General features: G+C 44.5%; 1 protein-coding gene across 3 annotated transcripts in view; it reads left to right on the forward strand.

Moving 5' to 3' along the window:
• The window catches only part of LOC116979170 (rho GTPase-activating protein 20-like), an 84,954-nt gene extending 66,370 nt beyond the window's left edge, over window positions 1–18,584 (forward strand). For all 3 annotated transcript variants that reach the window (XM_033030701.1, XM_033030703.1, XM_033030702.1), the window contains 7 exons: window positions 128–316; window positions 3,574–3,752; window positions 6,108–6,269; window positions 9,116–9,225; window positions 9,936–10,125; window positions 16,387–16,504; window positions 16,733–18,584. In XM_033030701.1, the coding sequence (XP_032886592.1) occupies window positions 128–316; window positions 3,574–3,752; window positions 6,108–6,269; window positions 9,116–9,225; window positions 9,936–10,125; window positions 16,387–16,504; window positions 16,733–18,468 (2,684 nt within the window). In that variant the 3' untranslated portion in view covers window positions 18,469–18,584. The remainder of the gene's footprint in view (window positions 1–127; window positions 317–3,573; window positions 3,753–6,107; window positions 6,270–9,115; window positions 9,226–9,935; window positions 10,126–16,386; window positions 16,505–16,732) is intronic.
• Window positions 18,585–24,378: the final 5,794 nt, after the last annotated feature.

Below are 24,378 nucleotides of genomic sequence, written 5' to 3' on the forward strand. Positions count from 1 at the left end.
GCAGATATGGCCTGAGGACTCTACTACCATATTGACGTTGCTTAGGAATTTATGGGATTAGCAACTGTTTCACTTTAGGTTGTTCGCTATTACAAACAAAATAAAAGTTTTCCAATTTGTGTTTCAGGTCATGAGCAGCCATTTAGTGTTGTCATGAACTGTCTCAGAGACTTTACTGCACATGTGGAGAGATCTGATCTTAACGTTTACTCCCAGCCGAGTAACAGGGTTGTCCTCCTTGAAGATCTCCCAAAGGCGAAACAATGTCAGTTTATTCTGAAGCCAAGACCCCACCCGGATATTAATATGACCAGAGGTGAGTAAAGGATTAAATAAACTGCAACATTTATTGAGCAAAGGGGAAAGGTTTACATTTAGAGTCTGCCTGATTGAATCCCTGTGAAAATGCTTCGGGTGCAGACGTTGTTATGTGGACACATATGATAGTTACTAAATTAATAACCGGTTAATCTGTCCCTGGTTGTTGTATGAAGCGAGGGGGTCAGGCATAAGGAGAGTTCTCTGCTATCCTTTCCTTTTTAATGCCACAACTAGCCATGTACATCACTTTGGTTTACTGTGGTCTCATAGCTAATGCAGCTCAAACAATGGGGCATGGGTGGTTTGGTTTCATCAAATACAACAAACCAAATACACCAAATGGGGCAGCGCAGTGGTGCAGCGGGCGCTAGAGACTCGGGTTCGATCCTAACTACAGGTGCTGTCTGTATGGAGTTTGTATGTTCTCTCTGCGATCGCGTGGATTTTCTCCGGGTGATCCGATTTCCTCCCACGCTCCAAAGACTTGTAGCTTTGCAGGAGAATTGGCTTCGTTAAAACTGTAAATTGTCCCCGGTGTGTAGGATAGTGCTGGTGTACGGGGTGATCATCGGTCACCGCGGACTCGGTGGGCCGAAAGGCTTGTTTCCGCGCTGTATCTCTAAAGTTTAAAGCTTCAAATTGACAAAAAGTTGTTGAAATCTGCTTTCTTAAATGAACAACAAATAAGATGTTTTGTCTTAGTGTGTACTAGATTGCTAGGACCCCTCATTGGCCCCTTTCTACAAGCTGAACACAGATACAATTCTCATTGCAATGGTAAAATATCGGAGAAGACAGCTTTGGTTGTCATCAGCTCGTTCCTTGTCATCATTATAGATGTACTATTTTGATTACAAGTCCATTTTCTGTCAGGTTCCAATTTTACCAGAATCTTAAAGGAAGCGTTGCTGTGTCTACTCTAAACTAACGTAGACTAGACTCCCAGACAAGCACTTTCATTGCTACAATTCATTTTTTTTTTGGCTGGAGTTAAATAGCAAACAATATTTATTAACTATGAATGGATCAAGGTCAGATTTGGCCTAAGTGTTTGAAAGGCCTGTTGTCAATCATTGCAGAAAACCTTAGAGGAGGAACAGTCAATTGATGAGATGATTCTCGTTTCAGTTTTAAAGATTGGAATCAACATCTGTAATTGCTTGGGACAATTTTTAGTTTAGTTTAGTTTAGTTTAGTTGTCACGTGTATGTAAGTACAGTGCAAAGCTTTTTAGTTGCGTGCTATCTCGTCAGCGGAAAGGCTCTACCCAATTACAATCACGCCATCCACAGTGTACAGATACAGGATAAAGGGAATAACATTTAGTGCAAGATAAAGTCCAGTAAAGTCTGATTAAAGATAGTCAGAGGGTCGCCAATGAGGTAGATGGTAGGTCAGGACCGCTCTCTAGTTGGTGAGATGATGGTTTACATAGTTGTCTAATAACAGCTGGGAAGAAACTGTCCATGAATCTGGATGTCCCTGTACCAGTTGCCTGATAACAGCTGGGAAGAAACTGTCCATGAATCTGGAGGTTGCTGCAGTAGTTGCCTGATAACAGCCGGGAAGAAACTGTCCATGAATCTGGAGGTTGCTGTACTAGTTGCCGGATAACAGCTGGGAAGAAACCCAGTGGTTGCTGAAGAACACAAGAGCGCGGAGTCACCATTCTCAGGCAGTGCAACAGTTAACTACCACAAATGGTTTTGTTCCCCTGGGGCCAAGGAGGAGAAAAAAAGTTGAAAAGGAATTAAAAGGAAATCAATTCCTCCTTTCGAATTCTCAGCCCAGTTTAGCATTTCCCATAATCATGGAATGTTGCCTGAGTCAAACTCTAGGTAGTTTATTTTAGAAAGTATGTAAGTGTACCAGACTTGGTGATTTTGCTTGTTTTTTCCCACCCTACCCCGGAGATCAGTTGTATGCATTCCAAGTACAGTCCCATCCAAGTTAGCAAAGATTAGGGAATCAAAACTGGAACCTTCTGTTCTGTCTGGTCTTGGAGCAGAGGTCATTCTGTTATACAGAGGTTTAAGTCAAACAATTATGTAATTAAGAAAATCCTTTGAGATAAGATTGCTATTTTAATGCTGGAACAGAACATGCGTGTTTGGAGATAACTTCTTCCTGTTGCTGTAGTTGACGAGGTTGTTTAGCCATTGTAACATTTTTAATTGAAGTGGCCTGCTGGTGTCCCATGGGTCCTCTGTAGCTGTCTGCAAAGACGTTCAACTTTTGCAACATCACAGCATCCCACCAATTGCTGCCCACATTCCCATTGCATTGCAGCCTATGTTGGCATAGTTTAGCATTTCTAGCTTGTTTCCCAAATTAAGTCAGAAATAACAAATAATTCATAAACCAGTATCAACATGGTAGTCTAGTGGTGGTTTCTAGAACAGGGTTGCACAGTGGTGCATTGGTAAAGTTCTGAGCCCTATACATATGAGCCCTATGCCTTCTGAGCCCCATACATGCACCTGTACCTGGAGTACATCAGTTTCTGCATCAATAGTGAGCAGGAGGTGTGGAACTATTTAAGCACAACCACTTTTGAAGGGGCGCTGGTGTGTATCTGTAACCAATGTGGCTTTATGCCCAGCAACTAGAAGTGAAGAATCAGCAGCTAAACCTTTGCACCACCGTATTGTATCTGTGTTAAAGTAGACACAAGAATCTTGCGTAGTGCACAAAGTGCTGGAGTAACTCAGTGAGTCAGGCAGCATCTCTGGAGGACATGGATAGGCAATGTTTCAGTTCGGGATCCTTCTTTCGACTTCTAATCTATGTTAAATAATCTAAGCGAGTATGCATTACATTATGTGCAGGCAAGAAGAATAAGAAGACAATAATGAACTAGTAAAGAGACAGTTTCTACCCAACTGTTAGCAGGAAACTGAACACAACAACATAGAGAGCTGTCCTGAGCTACTATCTACCGCATTGGAGACCGTCAGACTATCTTTAATTGGACTTTACTGGACACTAGTTATTCTCGTTATCATGTATCTGTACACTGTGGATGGCCCGATTGTAATCATGCATTGTCTTTCCGCTTAGCACGCAACGAAAAAGCTTTTCACTGTACCTCAGCACACGTGACAATAAACAAAACATTTTTTTTTATGTTATTAAGCTTCCTTTGTGCCAATTCACACTCTTGTTTCATATTGCTGTTTCATTTTAAATAAATTCACTGTGAAATGTTTGGATCAATGTCATTCCATTTTGTGTTTCCTTGCTTTGTTCCAGAATCCACTCCAAAAACTCTTAGGAAAAAGAAGTCAATAATAGATTGGGCTCTCCGACGCAGTTCCAGCAACCAGTCAGACAGTGGTCCCACCTCTGAGTCCCCAATCACACCAAGAAAGCTGTTTGGACTCTCCCTGCCATCCATCTGCAAGAATGGTACCCTGCCAAAGCCAATCATGGTGAGCAGTGCAACTGGTTCCAGCTACTCACCCAAAGACATTCATCAATTACTAAAATTGATAGCACATTCTCTGGGATTTGACACTATGTCAGATAATATATATGTATGTTTTATTCTTGGTTGTTGTTCTTGTTTTACACAGAGTGTGGTGAGTGCCTGGAATGTGTTGCCAGTGGTGGTGGATGAGGCAGAAACATTAGTGCCATTTAAAATACTTTAGATTGGGCATATGGATGTCGAGGGAATGGCAGGATGTAGGTTATGTACAGGTCTTGGCATCATGTTCAGCAGGAGACATTGTGGGCCGAAGGGGCCCGTTCTTGCGCTGTACTGTTCTATGTTCCATGTTCTATGTTCTATGTTCTATGTTCTATGTTCCATGTTCCATGTTCCATGTTCCATGTTCCATGTTCCGTGTTCCATGTTCCATGTTCCATGTTCCATGTTCCGTGTTCCATGATCTACGTTCCGTGTTCCATGTTCCATGATCTACCTTCCGAGTTCTGTGTTCCATGATCTACGTTCTGTGTTCTGTGTTCTTGGTTCTATGTTATATGTTCTGTTTGCTTCTCTCTTTTATTTGAGGGGGGATCTTATAGAAACTTACAAAATTCTTAAGGGGTTGGACAGGCTAGATGCAGGAAGATTGTCCCCGATGTTGGGGAAGTCCAGAACAAGGGGTCACAGTTTAAGGATAAAGGGGAAATCTTTTAGGACTGAGATGAGAAAAACATTTTTTACACAGAGAGTGGTGAATCTGTGGAATTCTCTGCCACAGAATGTAGTTGAGGCCAGTTTATTGGCTATATTTAAGAGGGAGTTAGATGTGGCCCTTGTGGCTAAAGGGATCAGGGGGTATGGAGAGAAGGCAGGTACAGGATACGGAGTTGGATGATCAGCCATGATCATATTGAATGGCGGTGCAGGCTCGAAGGGCCGAATGGCCTACTCCTGCACCTATTTTCCATGTTTCTATGTTTCTCCTGTCCTTTGTTATTTTATTGTTGCTACTTCCTCCCACGCTTCATTAAAACTAGGTTTATGCCGTCAACTGAGTTAGGAATCCAAGTCAAGATTTAATATTAAGAACAAGAGATGTTTGTATATTATAGGAATCAAGGTATACGGGGATTGTACAGAATAAAATAGGCTCATGTCCATAAGATATAGCAGCAGAATTAGGCCATCCGACCCATCGAGTCTGCTCTGCCTTTCAATCATGGCTGATCTATTTATTCCTCTCAATCCCACTCTTCTTCCTTCTCCCCATAACCTTTGACATTCTTACTAATCAAGAGCCTATCAATCTCCACTGTAAAATAGGTGCAGGAGTAGGCCATTTGGCCCTTCGAGCCATCGCCACCATTCAATATGATCATGGCTGATCATCCAAAATCAGTACCCCATTTCTGCTTGCTCCCCATATCCCTTGATTCTGTTAGCCCTAAGAGTTATATCTAACTCTTTCTTGAAAACATCCAGTGAATTGGCCTTCTGTGGCAGAGAATTCCAATGATGTGGCTTCACTGCCATCTATGGCAATGAATTCCACAGATTCACCACCCTCTGACTAATGAAATTCCTCCTCATTTCCTTTCTAAAGGAACATCCTTTTAATCTGGCCTTAGACTCTCCCACGAGAGGAAACATCCTCCCCACATCCACTCTATCCCGGCCTTTCACTAATCGTTATATTTCAAGAAACGCCCCCCCCCCCCTCATTCTTCTGAACTCATTGGTGGAGCTGAGCCAAAGGGCCAAGTGACCTGCTCATTCTTCTGCCTCTTGAGTTCTTAATATTAAGGTTAAACTTAGCCTTCTCCTTGGGCTCAGGTAATGCTTTACTTAAAAGATATGTTTAAAGTTTTGCTCTTTATTAGAATAAAGTAAATCACCTTGTTTGAGATAAAGTTAATGCTGCAATTCACTGGGGGCACAGTGGCCCAATTGCTGCCTCACCGCCAGAGACCACGGGTTCAATCCTCACTATGGGTGCTGTCTGTACGGAGTTTGTACCTTCTCACTGTGACCACGTGTTTTATCTCCGGGTGCTCCGATTTCCTCCTACACTCCAAGACATGCAGGTTTGTAGGTTCATTGGCTTTGGTAAAATTGTAAATTGTCCCTAGAGTGTAGTATACAGAGATTGCTGATCGGCGCGGACTCGGTGAGCTAAAGGACCTGTTTCCGTGTTTTATGTCTCTAAAGTCTCTCTCTCCAAAGTCTCTAGATTCAGTTCAGTTCACAGGCTTTACAAATCTATTCAAGCCTCTAAAAGAATTTGCTCTCTGTGAAAATAACGTGGCTGATTGTGAATTAATGTTTTAATAGACGGGTGCTATTTTTTCCACAGGATATGCTTGTTCTATTGTACCATGAAGGCCCTTCCACCAAAGGCATTTTCAGACGATCAGCTAATGCCAAGACCTGCAAGGAACTAAAAGAGAAACTGAATTCTGGAAATGAGGTGCACATGGACAGGGAATCGGTCTTTGTGGCAGCTGCTGTCATCACGGTACCAGATTTTGTACCTTTTCAGTCAAAAGTACATTTTTTTGCATTAGATCTTCAATATGGATATAAATACATATGAATATGGATATAGATTAAAATATATTTACATGAAAACTAAAATTATGGAAAGGAAGATTTTAAAATTTTCTATGTCTTTGGCCAATGCTATCAAACATCTTCTCTAAATATGTGGGCAAACCTGCCGAAGCTGTTAAAGATTATGGGAGATGTAGGTAGAGTCTTTTTCCCAGGGAGAGATGTGTAGTACTGAAGGGCACGGCTTTAAATTAGGAGAGGATAGTTTGGGGCAGATGAGCGGGCTGTATTGTTTGCACGGGGAATGGTGGATTTATGGTGCGTATTTCCAGGGATGATGATGGAAACAGACATGATAATGGCGTTTGAGAGATTAAATGGATGTGCAGTGAAGGGAAGGATATGGATCATGAGAAAAGACACAAAGTGATGGAGTAATTCAACTGGTCAGGCTGCATCTCTGGAGAACATGGGCTTGGGATACAGACTGATAGTAGTAGGTGGGAGAAAGCAGGAAGATAGGTGTGGGCGGGACAAAGCCTATCGAGTGATAGGTGGGTGAGGGGTGTTGGATTGGAAGATGGATGGACAAAGGCCAGAGATGGGAAGAAGCAAAATGCTCTGAGATAAGGAAATAAGGAGCGAAGAGGCGAGAAATGACCAGCATGGTGGATCCAGCAATGGCTGCCTCGCCAACAGTCTGTCTGTCCTTTCCTCTTTGCGTTTTAATTGTATGTGTTAAATGTATGTTTTTAGTGTTGTTGAGCTTGTTTTATGTGTGGGGTTGGAGGTAGGGCGAGTTGGGGGAAACGTTTTCTAATCTTTTGCCTCGACGGAGATGTGATTTTTTTCCGTATTATATCTCCGTCCGCACTGCGGCCTCATGGGCCTGTCCCACTTAGGCGATTTTTCAGGCGACTGCCGGCGACTGTCAAGTTGCCGGCAGTCTCCTGAAAAACCGGCAACTGGAATGGCGACTGTCAATGTGGAACACACACACACACACACAAACACATCACAGGTGGGGGACAGGGCAAGCGGGGGTAGCGCTGTCTGAAATTCACACGGTGCAAAGCCAAGGTGATACAGACACACACCGCGATGAACAGGAAGTTTGGCGCTGTAATTAAGACAGTTAAAGCACAGTGTATGGTAAGTCCTTTAAAGGAGGGGAGGGGGGAGAGGGAGAAGGGGGGAGAAGGATGGGAAGGAATGGAGACAACTTTTAAGAAGCCAGACAACTTTTAAGAAGCCAGAGATACACAGGTGTGAAGCTCGGTGGACATTAACATCACCGGTCGGTTATTCTTGGTTCTGAAAACTACTGCTTACCTTTTTTCCCCCTAATGAGCCAATGAAATTCACCGGTCAGCACCGGCTACAACCTACACGAACATATGAGAACCTTCGACCTCCTGGCAACCCACTAGGACCTCCTGGCGACCCACCTACGACACGGGAATTCTCGCTACTCTTCATGGCGGCTTCATTCTAGTTGCCGCTAATTTTTCAACGTTGAAAAATTTGCGGCGACCATAAGGAGGCCGCGACTAGTTCCCAGAATGTGGAAACGCCTCACGACCATGAAGGCGACTCCCCGGCAACCACCCGCGAACACCTGACGACCATGTGGCGACTGCAGTCCTAAAAAGTCATCTGTGGGACAGGCCAGTAACATTGAGGAGTAGGCGGTCTTTGCTGGAGACCGATTTTGAGAGCTCCACCGATGGAGCCCACGGAACTTTAACATTTGCCAGAGATCGACCTCGGAGCCCCAACTGAGCGTGCCTGCGGACTTAACATCATGGAGCCCGTGGTCTCTGGTCAGAGATCGACATCAGGAACTCCAAGCCGCGGGAGTTTCGACCACCCCAATGCTGGAGTTTCGATCGCCCCGACACGAGAGTTTCGATCGCCCCGACGCAAGGGCTTCGACCGCTCCGATGCAAGAGCTTTGACCACCGGCTGCAGGAGCTTTGATCACCCTGACGGATGGTTCAACTGCCCCGACCGCGGGAGAATAAAGAGGAAGAAGATTGGACTTTTTTGCCTTCCATCACAGTGAGGAACGTGGGGAATCTGCTGTGGTGGATGTTTATGTTAACTTTTATGTAGTTGTGTGTCTTGTTGCTTTTTTTTTCGTATGGCTGTATGGTAATTCGCACATCACTGTACCTTAATTGGTACATGTGACAATTAAAGACCTTTGAAACCTTTGAAATCCTTGAAATGTGAAGTAGGAGGAAGAGATATAGCTGGAAGTGGAAGGGGAAAGGGTTGTAGTTGGTTAGTTACCTAAAATTGGAGAATTCATTGTTCATACCATTGGATCATAAGTTACACAGGTTTATACATTATACGCTCATAAGTGCTGTGGATCATGTGCCGGCAGAGGACATTAGTTTAACTTGTATGTGCAGACGTTGTAGGCCAAACGGGCAATTTCTGTGCTGTATTGTTCTATGTCCATAATCTAGCTTTATGTTCAAAATTAAATCAGGTATAATAGTGCACAACTAATTGTACGCTTTTCAATGTACACAATTGTACACTCTTCAATCACGATTCAATGATGAAGTGGGAGCTTTGTAGAGAAAAACTATAGATTTCTGTTCACTTTCTTCCTTAATATTCGTACCATTCTGTGCTTGTGAGGGCTGTTTCATTTTGACACCTTTGCTGTTTTTCACCTTTTATTAAGATCAGCAAAAATCAGATTACAATATTTTGCCGGATGTTAGATCTATATTCCGATGAAAATGTTAATGATGAAAAATTAAGAAGAACTTGATTGCATTTTTCCTTGGGTAGGATTTTCTTCGTAATATCCCGGGAAGTGTTCTGTCGTCCGAGATGTACGAAAAGTGGATGGAACGAATGGAAAATGACAATAAAGAGCGAAAGATACTGTCCATAAAGAGGTGAGAAAAGCATTAATGTTCCACCGTTGAATGGCGGTGCAGGCTCGAAGGGCCTTATGGCCTACTCCTGCACCTATTTTCTATGTTTCTATGTAACGGAGGACCCAGTGAAAACCCACGTGGTCAGAGGGAGAATGTGCAAATTCTGTACAGACAGAATCCATAGTCAGGATCGAACCCTGCCGCTGCAAGGCGGTAACACCACTGCTGTGCCAATGCACAGTCATTACATACTAGCATTGTTCGAAAATAACTGCATTTGGTGGAAATCTGCAATAAAAACAGAAAATGCTGGAAAGAGACAGTAGGTCAGGCCGGATCTTCGTTTACTATAGTTTGGTAATACAGCACGGAAACAGGCCGTTCGGCCCACTGAGTCCGTGCCGTCAGCAATCCGCACACATTAACACTATCCGACACACACCATGGACAATTTCACATTCATACCAAGCCAATGAACCTACAAACCTGAACGTCTTTGGAGTGTGCGATGAAACCGAAGATCTCAGAGAAAACCCACGCAAGTCACGGAGAGAACGTACAAACTCCGTACAGACAGCACCCGTAGTTGGGATGGAACCCGGGTCTCTGTAAAGCAGCAACTCTACTGCTGCGCCACAGTTTCGCCCTCAAATGTCTTTGGGTAGAGACAAGGAGTTAACGTTTCAGTTCTAACTCTAAAGGTAACAGGAGTTTTTGATGCGTTTCAGTCTGATCGAGGAGCTTCCTGAAGCAAACGTTCTTCTCCTTCGTCACTTGTTTGGGGTTTTACATCGCATTGAAAAAAACTCAGAAGAGAACCAGATGACAGCTTTTAACCTGGCACTTTGCATCGCTCCAAACATGTTGTGGCTTCCTAGTCCCATGAGCGCAGAGGAAGAGAGCAAATGCACAAGTAAGGTAAGAAATTAACTTTGGACTTGCAACAGCCCAATATCTGGTAAAGTTAGCAGGGAGATATGTTCTGTGTGGTTTAAAAGTTTTATTCTACATTGCACATCCATTGGGAGCACAATCTAAATTGAAAGGGTTGTGAGCAACTTTCATCTGACCTCTTCAGTTGACTTTCCCTGCATTACTGATTGAAATGGTTTGCAACGTTGAGTTCCATTTGGAGCTCATTCTCTGTTCACACTTGAAATGTAACATCATCTAAGGACCTTCGAATGGGACTCCACAGTGCAATCACCATCAACCATCAGGAAGAATACCATTCCCTGAACTTCAATCCCATTCCCCCACTACCCCATTCCTGCAATCTATTCTCTCTCATTTGCCCATCAATTCCTTCCTGATTCTCTGATCACACAGCTACACGAGGAGTCATTTCCAGGATCTCATTAACCATATGTACATGGACAGCATCAATAGAGAGGCACAGTGGAATGGCGGTAGAGTTGCTGCCTTACACCACCGGAGACCCGGGTTCGACCCTGACTACGGGTGCTGTCTCTACGGAGTTTGCACATTTTTCCTGTGACCGTTGGGTTTTCCCCGGGTGCTCCGGTTTCCTTCCACATTCCAAAGACTTAGAGGTTTATAGGTTAATTGGTTTAATTTAGCTTAGCTTAGTTTAGAGATACAGCGCGGAAACAGACCCTTCACGCCGACCAGCGATCCCCACATGTTAAAACTATCCTACACACACTATTACACATACATCGAGCCAATTAACCTACGTCCTCCGAGTGTGGGAGGAAACCAAAGATCTCGGAGAAAACCCACGCGGTCACGGGCAGAACGTACAAATTCCGTGCAGACAGCACCCGTGGTTGGGCCTCCGGCGCTGCAAGTGCTGTAAGGCAGCAGCTCTATCGCTAAATTGCCCCCAGTGTGTAGGATCAAGTCAAGTCAAGAGTCAAGAGTGTTTTATTGTCATATGTCCCGGATGGGACAATTAAATTCTTACTTCCTGCAGCACAACAGAACATGTGAATATGTAAACAATGTACATAACGGGGGAAGAGAAAAAAAAGTTCAATAAATAACAAATATAGTACAATAATAATTTAGTCTTTTGCAGTTCAAAGCTCAGAGCGTGTTCGTTGTTGTGTTAGCCTGATGGCTGTAGGGAAGGAGCTGTTCCTGAACCTGGACGTTACAGTTTTCAGGCTCTTGTACCTTCTTCCCGATGGCAATGGTGAGATGAGTGCGTGGCCAGGATGGTGTGGGCCCTTGATGATTTTGGCTGCCTTTTTGAGGCAGCGACTATGATGGATCCCTTCGACGGTGGGGAGGTCAAAGCCGGTGATGGACTGGGCAGTGGTCACGACTTTTTGTAATAATAATAATAATGGATGGGATTTTATATAGCGCCTTTCTAATACTCAAGGCGCTTTACATCGCATTATTCATTCACTCCTCAGTCACACTCGGTGGTGGTAAGCTACTTCTGTAGCCACAGCTGCCCTGGGGCAGACTGACGGAAGCGTGGCTGCCAATCTGCGCCTACGGCCCCTCCGACCACCACCAATCACTCACACACATTCACACACAGGCAAAGGTGGGTGAAGTGTCTTGCCCAAGGACACAACGACAGTATGCACTCCAAGCAGGATTCGAACCGGCTACCTTCCGGTCGCCAGCCGAACACTTAGCCCATGGACGTTCAAGTTGCCGAATCAGGCCACGATGCAATCAGTCAGAATGCTCTCTACCGTGCACCTGTAGATGTTTAGGAGTATCCTCTTCGACATTCCGAATCTCCGTAATCTTCGACATGCCGAATCTCCGTAACCAATGCTAGTGTAGCGATGGTTGGTCAGCGGGGACTCGGTGGTCCTGCAGGGCCTGTTTCCGCCCTGTATCTCTAAACTCCAAAGTAAAGTCTAAAGTCTGAAGTCTAAGAGCATCCAAGGTCAGGATAGTGCCATGCTGTTGGAGATGTATGACAGCACTGCCAGTTCCACCACCACACTACATAGAAACATAGAAACATAGAAATTAGGTGCAGGAGTAGGCCATTCGGCCCTTCGAGCCAGCACCGCCATTCAATATGATCATGGCTGATCATCCAACTCAGTATCCTGTACCTGCCTTCTCTCCATACCCTCTGATCCCCTTAGCCACAAGAGCCACATCTAACTCCCTCTTAAATATAGCCAATGAACTGGCCTCGACTACCCTCTGTTGGAGAGAGTTCCAGAGATTCACCACTCTCTGTGTGACTACCCAGGAATAAGTAGGTTAACCTATGATGAGCGTTTGTCGGCACTGGGCCTGTACTCGCTGGAGTTTAGAAGAATGAGGGGAGACCTCATTGAAACATACAGAAAAGTGAAAGGCTTGGATAGACTGGATGTGGAGAGGATGTTTCCACTAGTGGGAAAGTCTAGGACTAGAGGTCATAGCCTCAGAATTAAAGGATGTTCTTTTAAGAAGGAGATGAGGAGAAATTTATTTGGTCAGAGGGTGGTGAATCTGTGGAATTCTTTGCCACAGTAGGCTGTGGAGGCCCAAGTCAGTGGATGTTTTTAAGGCAGAGATAGATGGATTCTTGATTAGTACAGATGTCAGAGGTTATGGGGAGAAGGCAAGAGAATGGGGTTAGGAGGGAGAGATAGATCAACCATGATTGCATGGTGGAGTAGACTTGATGTGCCAAATGACCTAATTCTACTGCTATCACTTATGACCTTATGACCAACCCTGCAATCCTCTGACATGGTCGCTCTCTTCCACTGTTGCAGACCCCTGATTTTGAAAGTTCCACCATTGTTTGTTGTTTTCCAGCTGCTAAGGCCTTAAGATTTAAAGCTTGTTCCTATTTTTTTAGCCTCTCTACCCTTCTTTCCTTTAGTTAGATGCTGAATAAAACCAACCACATTGACCAATGCTTGTTGTCTTCTGCGACAATATCTCTTTATTCAACTTTTGTTTATTTGTACTTATGTGAAGTAATTTGGACATTTTGCTACATTAATGGCCACAGCGCTAAAACAGATTATTATTGTTGGTGTTGTTGTTGAGGTCCGACATTGAAAATCACCCCTAATGACAACAATCATTTTCTCAAAAGGTAATGACTTTTTGGGGGGGGGAGTTTCATAAAAACATAGAAACATAGAAAATAGGTGCAGGAGGAGGCCATTCGGCCCTTCGAGCCAGCACCGCCATTCATTGTGATCATGGCTGATCGTCGCCTATCAATAACCCGTGCCTGCCTTCTCCCCATATCCCTTGACTCCACTAGCCCCTAGAGCTCTATCTAACTCTCTCTTAAATCCATCTAGTGATTTGGCCTCCACTGCCCTCTGTGGCAGGGAATTCCATACATTCACAACTCTCTGGGTGGAAAAGTTTTTTCTCACCTCAGTCTTAAATGACCTCCCCTTTATTCTAAGACTGTGGCCCCTGGTTCTGGACTCGCCCAACATTGGGAACATTTGTCCTGCATCTAGCTTGTCCAGTCCTTTTATAATTTTATATGTTTCTATAAGAACCCCCTCATCCTTCTAAACCAGTGAATACATGCCTAGTCTTTTCAATCTTTCCTCATATGACAGTCCCGCCATCCCAGGGATCAATCTCGTGAACCTACGCTGCACTGCCTCAATCACAAGGATGTCCTTCCTCAAATTAGGAGACCAAAACTGTACACAATACTCCAGATGTGGTCTCACCAGAGCCCTGTACAACTGCAGAAGAACCTTCATTTGGGATTCCTTATACCTATGGTCCTCCCGACATCTATAATAAAGTTTATCAACAAAAAACTGGCAAATGAACTGGGGTCATCAAGTCTGTCTAATGCTATTGCACAATGTACTGATATCAGGCTCAGTCATTGCCCAGATTATGAGCTGTAGTAGCAGATTGTTGGATTATGAATTGGCTGCTTTATCTCACTGATCTCTCCATGATTTCCCCTTGTCTGAATAGAGAATCAAAACGACAAGGGAGGGAAGGGAAAGACAGACAAATTCTAAACTCATTATAAATCACATTCTTGGCAAATAGTAGAAAGGAAATGACTACTCATTGATGTTATTATGAAACTCAAATGTTTAGTTTGTACTTGCCCTGTCCATTGCAGTTGTAGATTCTAATCATGAAATATTTGCAATTTATTATTTGATAAAGTCTAACAAATTTAGAAATTGGATTTGTTTCCAAGTGCCTGATAATGTTCAATCCAAGTTATTGGACACATATTCAGAGGACTGTTTATAGCATGATTCCACAATGTTGCAGTTCCATTCTGAAGGCATTTTGATGGGAGCACGAGTGGTTAATCAGATCAGATTTATAAATTCTTGCCAATGCTACCCTTGAGTATTGGGATCATGGATTCACTACTTAATGATTCTATGTTTGTGAATTTTTCATACTCAGCCAAGATAACAGCAGGTAACTGTGCCTCAGGTTCATCGATGTTATGTGTGTTACACTAGCCGCTGTCTGTAGCATTCTACATCTGAAATTCTTTTCAGTGTACTGGAACTGAATTCCTGTTTAGTTCAGTTTAGTTTAGAGATGCCGCAAAGAAAAAGGGCCTTTGGCCCACCGAGTCCGCGCCGACCAGCGGCCCCCGCACACTAACACTATCCTACACAGACTAAGGCCAATTTACAAATTTACCAAGTCAATTAGCCTGCAAACCTGCACGTCTTTGGAGTGTGGGAGGAAACCAGAGCTCCCAGAGAAAACCCACGCAGGTTACAGGGAGAACGTATAATCTCCATACAGACAGCACCCGCAGTGAGGATCGAACCCAGGTCTCTGGCACTGTAAGGCAGCAACTCTACTGCTGCGCCACCGTGCAGACGTGAGTTGTGGAATGCAACATGCAGACACTGCTATTGAGCACATTTGGTACAAGCAACCAAGGAGGATTTTCTACACTGCTAGAATTAAGTATCATTCCATAGTGTCTGACGGGATGGCATTTTCAACTCACTAGTGAGTTGCGAATGTCGCCAAGTAAGGTAACCTGACACTTAAACAGGAGAAAATTATCCTCTGGCTCTGAATGTTAAAACATTCTTCTATAACCCTTCTATCATTAATTCCTGAATATTAACTCTCTAATACCAACACACAAAAGTTCATGCGTTTTCACTGCTTCTACCGAATAGGACAACATGCTACTCTTAGGCTCAAGACAGATACATGAGAAAGGCTAAATCTGGAAAGTACTTGCATGCCCGACCTCAGTTTGAATCTCCCAGAAAATTAATTGATTCACAAACAAGGGTTTCATCATTTTGACAGTCAGAGATCTAGGTTAGGGATATTGATTATTTTTCCTTTCAACAAAAGCTTTTAAGTCATGCAAGGCTTCCCTCATTCACACATGTTGTGTCATTGGCATGGTTCTTAGCATGAGGTCCTTCAGTTTCTTTACCCATTTTTGGTATTTCTTTGATTAACTCAACTATCATTTAGTTAAGTTTAGTTGAGTTTAGTTTAGTTGAGTTTAATTTATTGTCAATTGGTTTTCAAAGAAAGAGAAACTACTGCTTTATAATAATATAATTTACTTAAAACAGTAACATAGTGGTTGTAAACTATATTATACTTTTATTAGTTAAGGTGCAACTTAATCACAACTATGAAATAGATAATGTGTAGGAAGGAACTGCAGATGCTGGTTTATACCAGAGATAGACACAAATTATTGGAGTAACTCAGCGGGTCAGGCAGCAACCGTGTAGAAAAAGGATGGGTGACGTTTCGGGTCGGGATATTGTTTGACTGTTACCGTTTGTTAACTCAGTCCAAAATGTTAATATTTTCCATAAAACGTTGCTCAAAGTGGCATACTTCTAAACCAGGGGTTCCCAACCTTTTTCGTCCCGTTTACCCCTGGCAACTTTAATAGCACATAACAATGTAATTTCACTTATTTATGAACAACTAATGATGAACAGATACCAGAACCAAACACAGTCAGTCAATGAGAAAAAATATGTACAAATCCAGAATCAACAAATTTAACCCCTGGGTCGGCGAAATATACCCCCTGGGGGTAAATTAAACCCCAGATTGTTCCACACTGTGCTCTTATTGTGAAGAAATCATTGCTACCACTTTTTGATTCACTTTGATTCTTTGCATCTTTCCTATGTGAAACAGAACAGGGTGTCTTGTTATATCAAATGTATTAGATAAATGTAAGTTGCATTTATGATGCATCAACGTGCGTCTACTTTCTTTCAGGTGGCCATTCTTGTACAGTTCATGATTGAAAACACTCACCAAATCTTTGGCTGTGGGCTGAGTTCTCTCTTTGGGGGATCACAGGATGTCCAGCATAGTCATTCCGAGGACTCTCTAGGTTTGTGGTGTTTTGTTCATTACTATTTCATGGACGTTGCTAGACCGGTTCTTAAGATTAAAACAATGTATATCAGGTGAAAATCGCATCCATAAAACGCTCAAGAACAGGGAGCTGTAAAAGCCCGCAGCAGTCAGCTTACATTTGTTTAAAGTGAATAGTGTTTATCAAAGCTCAGTGATTACAAAGGGCAGCATTATCATCTTTCTTTCAATGTTACTTTTACAGATGTGGACTCGCTGCAGCCCCAGTATTCGTCTGATGATACTGATTCTGTGCTGTCCGATCCAAATAAACAACTACAAAAGGAGCGGCAAAGGAACTCCATCTTCATCACCTTGAAGGATTCCAAGCGGTTAGCTGCTGAAGATGCCAACAGCATTTGGAGGCAGCAAAGATTCTTCAGTGAAGAAGTTTCATTGAAGAAACTGCTGGAGAAAAGTGATAGCGGAGACATCTGCGAGCAATCGGAGAATGAGTCCTTGTACTCTTGCTCCTCAGTATCTTCCCTTGCGGCTATTGAACGAATGGACTCGGCCCGAGACCGCTGTTCGTCGGAGCCCAGTGTTTGCCTGCCACACCATCTTGCTTTGTCCCATGAACCAGTGACTCGCCAATCCAGCTGTGATGCCACCATGACCCATGGCCACATTGACTACTTACAACAGTTGAAAATGCTTCAGATCGAAAGCCAGAAGCTATTAGATGATGGAAAAGTACCCGCTTCTAATAAAACGAAACACGCATTTTGGAGGTCTCCTCGGATTAACACCAAGACGAAACAGCCAAACTCCCATAGGCTGAACTTGTCAACAAGGTCAAGTTTGTCTAGCCTATCTTCTCCGACAACATCACCTTCAGAGTCATCACTTAGTTCAATAGATAGTGCCTTCTCTTATTCTGACTCTTCGATGTTTGGTCGCAATGACTCGTTTCTCTGTACTTTGGGGAATTCTGGAAGAAACCAGGCATCCTCATCTTGTATGTCCAACAGGCTATCTGGTCAATTGCCTGAGGAATTGCCACTTTCAACGGCTTGTTGCATTGATGACTTGCATTGGTACAACGAAGTGGAGAAGGTCATGGAGTGTGAGAACGTGAGCGTCAACTCAGCCCAACTATCAATAGAGTACAGAAGTCAAAAGTCTTTGGCGGTTGAAAGTTATGAGAATGATATTGGATGCTTTACCAGTGTGACAAATCTTGAACAAGATCAGACCGAGACGAATCTTGTCCAAATTAACACAGAGACGTTAAACGGAGAAAGTCACCAAGAAAGAAATAGCTTGACTGTTCCTAATGCAACGCAATTTGTCACATTACCCGAGGAGCCAGCTTGCAGCAATATTAAACGCACTAAAATAACATTCTACATGGCACCAGGAAAGATCGTCTCTGTACAGCACAAGGGTGACCAAGAGAAGCATAACCTTGAAGTTACTAAAGCGGGACAAGAAAATACTTACCACCACACTGCTCTGCCAACTAGAACAGAGAATGCAAGACAATCAGGGCAGACTATCAAGGTCCACATCCCACAATCTGTGTTTTATGGACAGAATTCGCCCTTGGTTCTCCAATCTGTGGCAAGAAGACAAATCTTTGAAAGGTCCAAAGCAACTAAGCAAAGAATTATGCCAGAGGACATTTTAAACAGAAGCCTTTCTAGAGACTCTCCTTCACAGAACGACCAGGGATTATTGGACTCCTCGAGTCAGCCTCAGCAATGTAGCAATAGCACTAGTAATAAAAGACGTACCATTCATATTGTGTTACCCCCCTCTGTTCAAAGCACTGTCGAGGACTATTTCCTCCACAATGAGGCAAAACACTGCCTCAGAGACACTTCGACAGTGGAGAGCGAACTGATTAGGACCAGGCAAGAATGGCACAGCAAACGGTACAGCAGTACACAATTAGAAGACTTTGAAAAGATGATTTTCACAGATGAATCTTATGTCTGAAAATGTAACATTTAAGATAATACAGATGTTTTCATTACACTTTGATAAACCAGGTCAGCTCTTCATACTTTGCTACTGATATATCCACTTCCTGCAAATAAGATGGCTTGGGTGGTACTTTTATTCTTTCAACCATTAGCAATCTCCTATGTCTATGGAGGATATTCCTCCAGCAATTATTTTTTAATGGGGAAGCTGACTGTTTAAACCCTTTTAAAATAGTGGGTAGAGGCTCATTTTTAGCTTTTACATGCTAATGTTGAAAACATCGACTTCTGAATTTATATCATGACAATGTTTCTCATATCTTTGCTTTCCTCTGGCTCCAACATATCCAGTTTTTTACAAATGTTCTCTTATATTATCAAGCCAATGTTCAAGATTGTCTTTTCTGATACTCCAACCAAACAGGTCCAAACTTCAGAATTGGCCAATCAATTCAAGATACAATGTGTTGGCGTAACTCAGCAGACAATAGACAATAGACAATAGGTGCAGGAGTAGGCCATTTGGCCCTTCGAGCAGGCCAGGCAGCATTGCTGGAGAACATGGATAGGTGACGATTCGGGATGAGTCTCTTCTTCAGACTGTCTCTTTCTACTCTGTCTTTTTACAATCAATTCAACTTGCTTTTACAAATTGGCGTTGCACTGACTGAACAGGGATTGGGAAGATTATTGAGAAGTTGCAGGTTTTCAGTTGATTGAACAGCATTTACTGGACCCATAGGTTCCATGCTGCACATATTGACAATTGAGGCCATAGGGTCATGCAGTAATGTCACTGAGAAGCAGGCTCATCGGCCCATTGAGTCCGTATACTGACCATGAAGATCCATTTACTCCAATCAGTTGTACTCAAATCCTATTGTATTCTCCCCTTATTCACATTCTCTCCCCACAAACTCTGCACTCAGCTACATAATGAAGGCAATTGTCAGTGGCCAACTAATCGGACTAGAATACCAAAACAGAGATGTAAAGCTGATGCACCATAAGGTGCTGGTATTTGCAGTACTATGAACACATTTGGGCCTCATATCTGAGGAAAGAAGTGTTGGCTCTGGAGAGGGTCCAGAGAAGGTTTACAAGAATGATTCCAGGAATGAGTGGGTTAGCATATGATGAGCGTTTGACAGCACTGGCCTCTACTCGCTGGAGTTTAGAAGGTTGAGGGGGTACCTGATTGAAGCTTAAGGAATAGTGGAAGACATGGATGGAGTGGATGTGGAAAGGATGTTTGCACTGGTGGGAGAGTCGAGGACCAGAGGTCATGGCCACAGAGTTAAAGGGTGCTCTTTTAGAAAAGAGGTGAGGAGGAACCTCTTGAGACAGAGGGTAGTTAACCTGTGGAACTCATTGCCACAGAGGTAACCGGGGAGGCCGTCAGTTGACATTTTTAAGGCTGGGATAGACAAATTCTTGATCTGAAAGGGTGTCAAGGGTTATGGGGAGAAGACAGGAAAATTGGGATTAGGAGGCAGTGTTCAGCCATTATTGAATGGCGGAGTGGACTCGATGGGCAGAATGACCTAATTCTACTCCTATAACTTGTGAACTAACCCAACAACCTGCACGTCTTTGGGATATGAGAGGAACCAGGAGCATCCAGTGGAATTTGCATGGTCACAGCAGGAACATGCAATCTCCACATAGACAGCAGTAAAAGTCAGGATTGAACTCAAGTGCCTTGAGCTGTGAGATAGCAGTTTTACGTGCCATCATGCCACCCCATAGATATCCACCTTGAGGGAATACATCTGCACAACTTAAAGAGGAAACAAAAATCCTAGATGCGCAGGTCTTTTCATTTGTGGAATGCTTAGTTGACCATTTGGTCCTGATGGCTCTGTGTTTAATAAAGTATAGTCATCGCTACGACCACTAGGATGTGCCATGTATATTTATTGATATGTTGCGGATTACCTCATCTCTAGTTCAGTTTTAGTTTACTTTACAGATACATCGCGGTCACCGGTCCTTCGGCCCACCAGGTCGGCACCGACCAGCATTCCCCGCACACTAACACTATCCTACACACCCAGGGACAACTTACAATTTTACCAAGCCAACTAGCCTAAAAACCTACATGTCTTTGGAGAGTGGGAGGAATTCGGAGCACCTGGAGAAAACCCACGCAGGTCACCGGGAGAACATACAAACTCCACACGGACAGTACTCGTAGTCAGGATTGAACCCGGGACTCTGGCACTGTAAGGTAGCAACTTACTGCTGTGCCACCGTGCCACCCTAGTAGGTGGCTGGGTATTATAATTGGCTTCTCCTGAGACTACGGAGAGCCAATGTTACTGGCTTGTTATCCAGTGTGTGAGCATGAGGATCAGGGAAGAGCAAAGATAGGTTGATGATTCTCTTGAATGTATTATCTAATGTTGACTGCAGACATGTTGGCCTGGAAACACAACGGAGAAAGGAAACGCTCGTTTAAAAATGGCACCATTACTTGTCTTGCCATTAAATTAGCTACTTATTTCCTCAGATCTATAGTTCTTTGCCCGACTTTATATGAATTACGCAGTTAATAACCAGTGCGACTGAGGTGGTACAGTTCACAAACCTATCACTTTGGTACATTCCTTTTGACGTGTCTTGCAATTTGATTTTTTTTAAATGGTACCCATTTCTCAATGTCATAGAAGATGTTTATAATTTTTTATTTGAAAACAATTGCTGTTTCTTTGTTCCCACATGAACAACATTGATTGTATAGTGTATAGATAGTGCTGAAGCAAATGTTGAATTATTCCAATCATTTTTAATCTGAGTTGTTAATTACCTTGAATGTTACTCGTTATGAAGATTATTGTAGAGCACCATATTTATTACAACTAATGAACACTAAAGCTTTTTTTGAAAAACATATGAAGCTTTAATAAAAACTAATTAATACAGTGTGTCATTGTAATAATTGACCATACATGTTGCAGCTTGCAAAACAGCTGTCTCGCAGCTCAGGATACTTGACTTCAATCTCCATGTTTGCGGGGGTGGCAGTGTGAGCTGCGAGGAGGATGCTATGAGGCTGCAGGGTGACTTGGATAGGTTGGGTGAGTGGGCAGATGCATGGCAGATGCAGTATAACGTGGATAAATGTGAAGTTATCCACTTTGATGGCAAGGACAGGAAGGCAGATTATTGTCTGAATGGTGACAGATTATGAAATGGGGAGGTGCAACAAGACCTGGGCAGGCACGGAAATCGCTATCAAAATATGGAGGGGACCGGGGGGACAGGGAGGACCCAATTTCTTGGTGGCCGCGCGCGCATGCGCACACTCACACACACACACGCGAGGCTTCGGAGGCTCAATCCAGCGCCAAATGCAGCTCAAATCGGCCTGTCTCGCCAGGTTAACCTACAGCCCTGCCTGGACTGACGGGACACCAGCGCTGCTTCTCTGCGCTGGCTGTAAACCTGGGCCATATTTCCTGCAGGTCCAGGCAGGTCTGGTGGGCGGCGCGACTCTCGTCAGCAGCGGCCTCTGCAGTCCGTCTGCGTTTTTTATTATTTTATGTCTATGTTTTTATGTAGTTTTTGTTATTTTATGTTGGGGTATGTGTGTGGGGGGGTGGGGGTGGTGTGGGGGGGGAGGGGGTAACTTTAAATCTCTCCCTGCACGGGAGACCCGACCTTTTCTTTGTCGGGTCTCCGTTGTCGTTGGGGCTGCAACGAGGAGCGGCCTCCAACAGGAAGACCGGGGGCTGTGGTGCCGACTGCTCACCTCACCGTCGCGGAGCTGGCCGAGTCCAGAGCGGGTGGAGCTGTGGTGGACGCTGCTGCGGCCCGACCTCCGGAGATTCGGTGGCTGCAACTGCGGGTTTGGCGGACAGTGACACCGGGAGCCCGCGGGTCCCTGGAGGGAGTCCGCTTTTCAGGGCTCCCGCAACGGCGACTTCTCCCGCCCGAGTTGCGGGGTTGAAGAGCTCCTGGAGCGGGGCCTTACATCATCGCCCCGCGCGGCTTGGAATGGCCGCGGGAGTTTGCGAGCGCACGCCGGGGGCTCTAACACCAAGACCCGGTGTGCGGCCTTGCATCACCCGGCGTGGCTTTAATGGCCACGGGACAATTCGCCATTGCCCGCCGGGGGCTTTGACTTTGACTCTGACATCGGGGGGGGGGAGAGTGCAGTGGAGAGATAAGTTTTTTTGGCCTTCCATCACAGCGATGTGATGGATGTTTATGTAAATTATGTTGTGTCTTGGGTCTATTTGTTTGTAATGTATGGCTGCAGAAACGGCATTTCGTTTGGACCTCAAGGGATCCAAATGACAATAAATTGAATTGTATTGTATTGTATTGTCTGTAGGTTAACCTGGCAGGACAGGCAAAGTTGAGCTGTGTTTAGCGCTGCTTCTCTTCGCTGGCTGTGGGCCTGGGGGCACCGCTCCTGTCTGACTCCCGACGTCTGTGGCCATCCCCGGGCGTGGGGTGGGGGGGGGGCACTCGGGTGGGGACGGGACAGCGCCAGAGAGCCGGGATCGATCCTGTCTGAGGATGAGGCGCAGGTCTGTGCCACGTCTCCCTCCTCCAATCACCGTGCTCTATCCTCAGTCCCACCCCCCCTACTTCTGCCTCTGACCGACACCTCCCTCCTCCAATCATCGCGCTGAATCATCATGTCCCACCCCCATTGCCTGCTGACTGACGTCCCTCTCGTCCAATCGATGCCCTCGATCAGCAGTCCCACTCCCATTGTCTCCCGGAAAGCGGAGATTTCACCGGGTTTTAAAATCCGGATTACAAAAAATGGGGGGGATCGTCCCCCACCTCTCAAAACAGAGGGGGGACGTGTCCCCCCTGGCCTCCCCGGGATTTCCGCCCCTGGACCTGGGTGTGCTTGTATATCAGTCACTGAAAGTAAGCTTGCAGGTACAGCAGGCAGTGAAGAAAGCTAATGGCATGTTGGCCTTCATGGCAAGATCATTTGAGTTTAGGAGCAAGAAGGTCCTACTGCAGTTGTACAGGGCCATGGTGAGACCGCACCTGGAGAATTCTGTGCAATTTTGGTCAACTCATTTGAGGAAGAACATTATAGCCATTGAGGAAGTGCAGTGTAGGTTCACCAGGTTAATTCCCGGGATGGTGGGACTGACATATGATGAAAGAATGGGTCGACTGGGCTTGTATTCACTGGAATTTAGAAGGATGATAGTGGATCATCTAGAAACATAATTCTTAGTGATGTTTTTCTTGTATAATGTGCCGAGGTGAGAGTTTTGGATGGGAATATCATCAGGCTTGCCCATTGAACTTGATCACTTTCATTGTTCCAAATTAACGTACAAAGGCCAGAGCGTGCAACACCGGAAATTGGAGGAACAGCACCTCATATTCCGCTTGGGGAGTCTGCATCCTGCGGGCATGAACATTGAATTCTCCCAATTTTGTTAGCCCTTGCTGTCTCCTCCCCTTCCTCAGCCCTCGGGCTGTCTCCTCCCATCCCCCAGCCCTCGGGCTCCTCCTCCTCCTTTTTCCTTTCTTCTCCCCGCCACCCCCCATCAGTCTGAAGAAGGGTTTCGGCCCGAAACGTTGCCTATTTCCTTCGCTCCATAGATGCTGCTGCACCCGCTGAGTTTCTCCAGCATTTTTGTGTACCTACAAAGGATCATGTCTTGGTGAGCAATGTTTGCATTTAAAGTGTGTAATCCATTGGCATCATCTTCAACAAAGTCATCAGTGATCGGTCTGAAGAAGGGTCTCGACCCCGAAACGTCATCTATTCCTTTTGTCCAGAGATGCTGCCTGACCCGCTGAGTTACTCCGGCATTTTGTGTCTATCATCAGTTGTGAAAATGGATTGTGGGTTTGAATTTGTCTTCATTTGATCAAACCAGTCAGAAACTGCAGCGTTTTGTGGATTATTTCAACTGATGTGTAACTTGTGACATGC

Source organism: Amblyraja radiata, chromosome 12 (genome assembly GCF_010909765.2).
Source record: "Amblyraja radiata isolate CabotCenter1 chromosome 12, sAmbRad1.1.pri, whole genome shotgun sequence".
NCBI classification, from domain to species: domain Eukaryota; kingdom Metazoa; phylum Chordata; class Chondrichthyes; order Rajiformes; family Rajidae; genus Amblyraja; species Amblyraja radiata.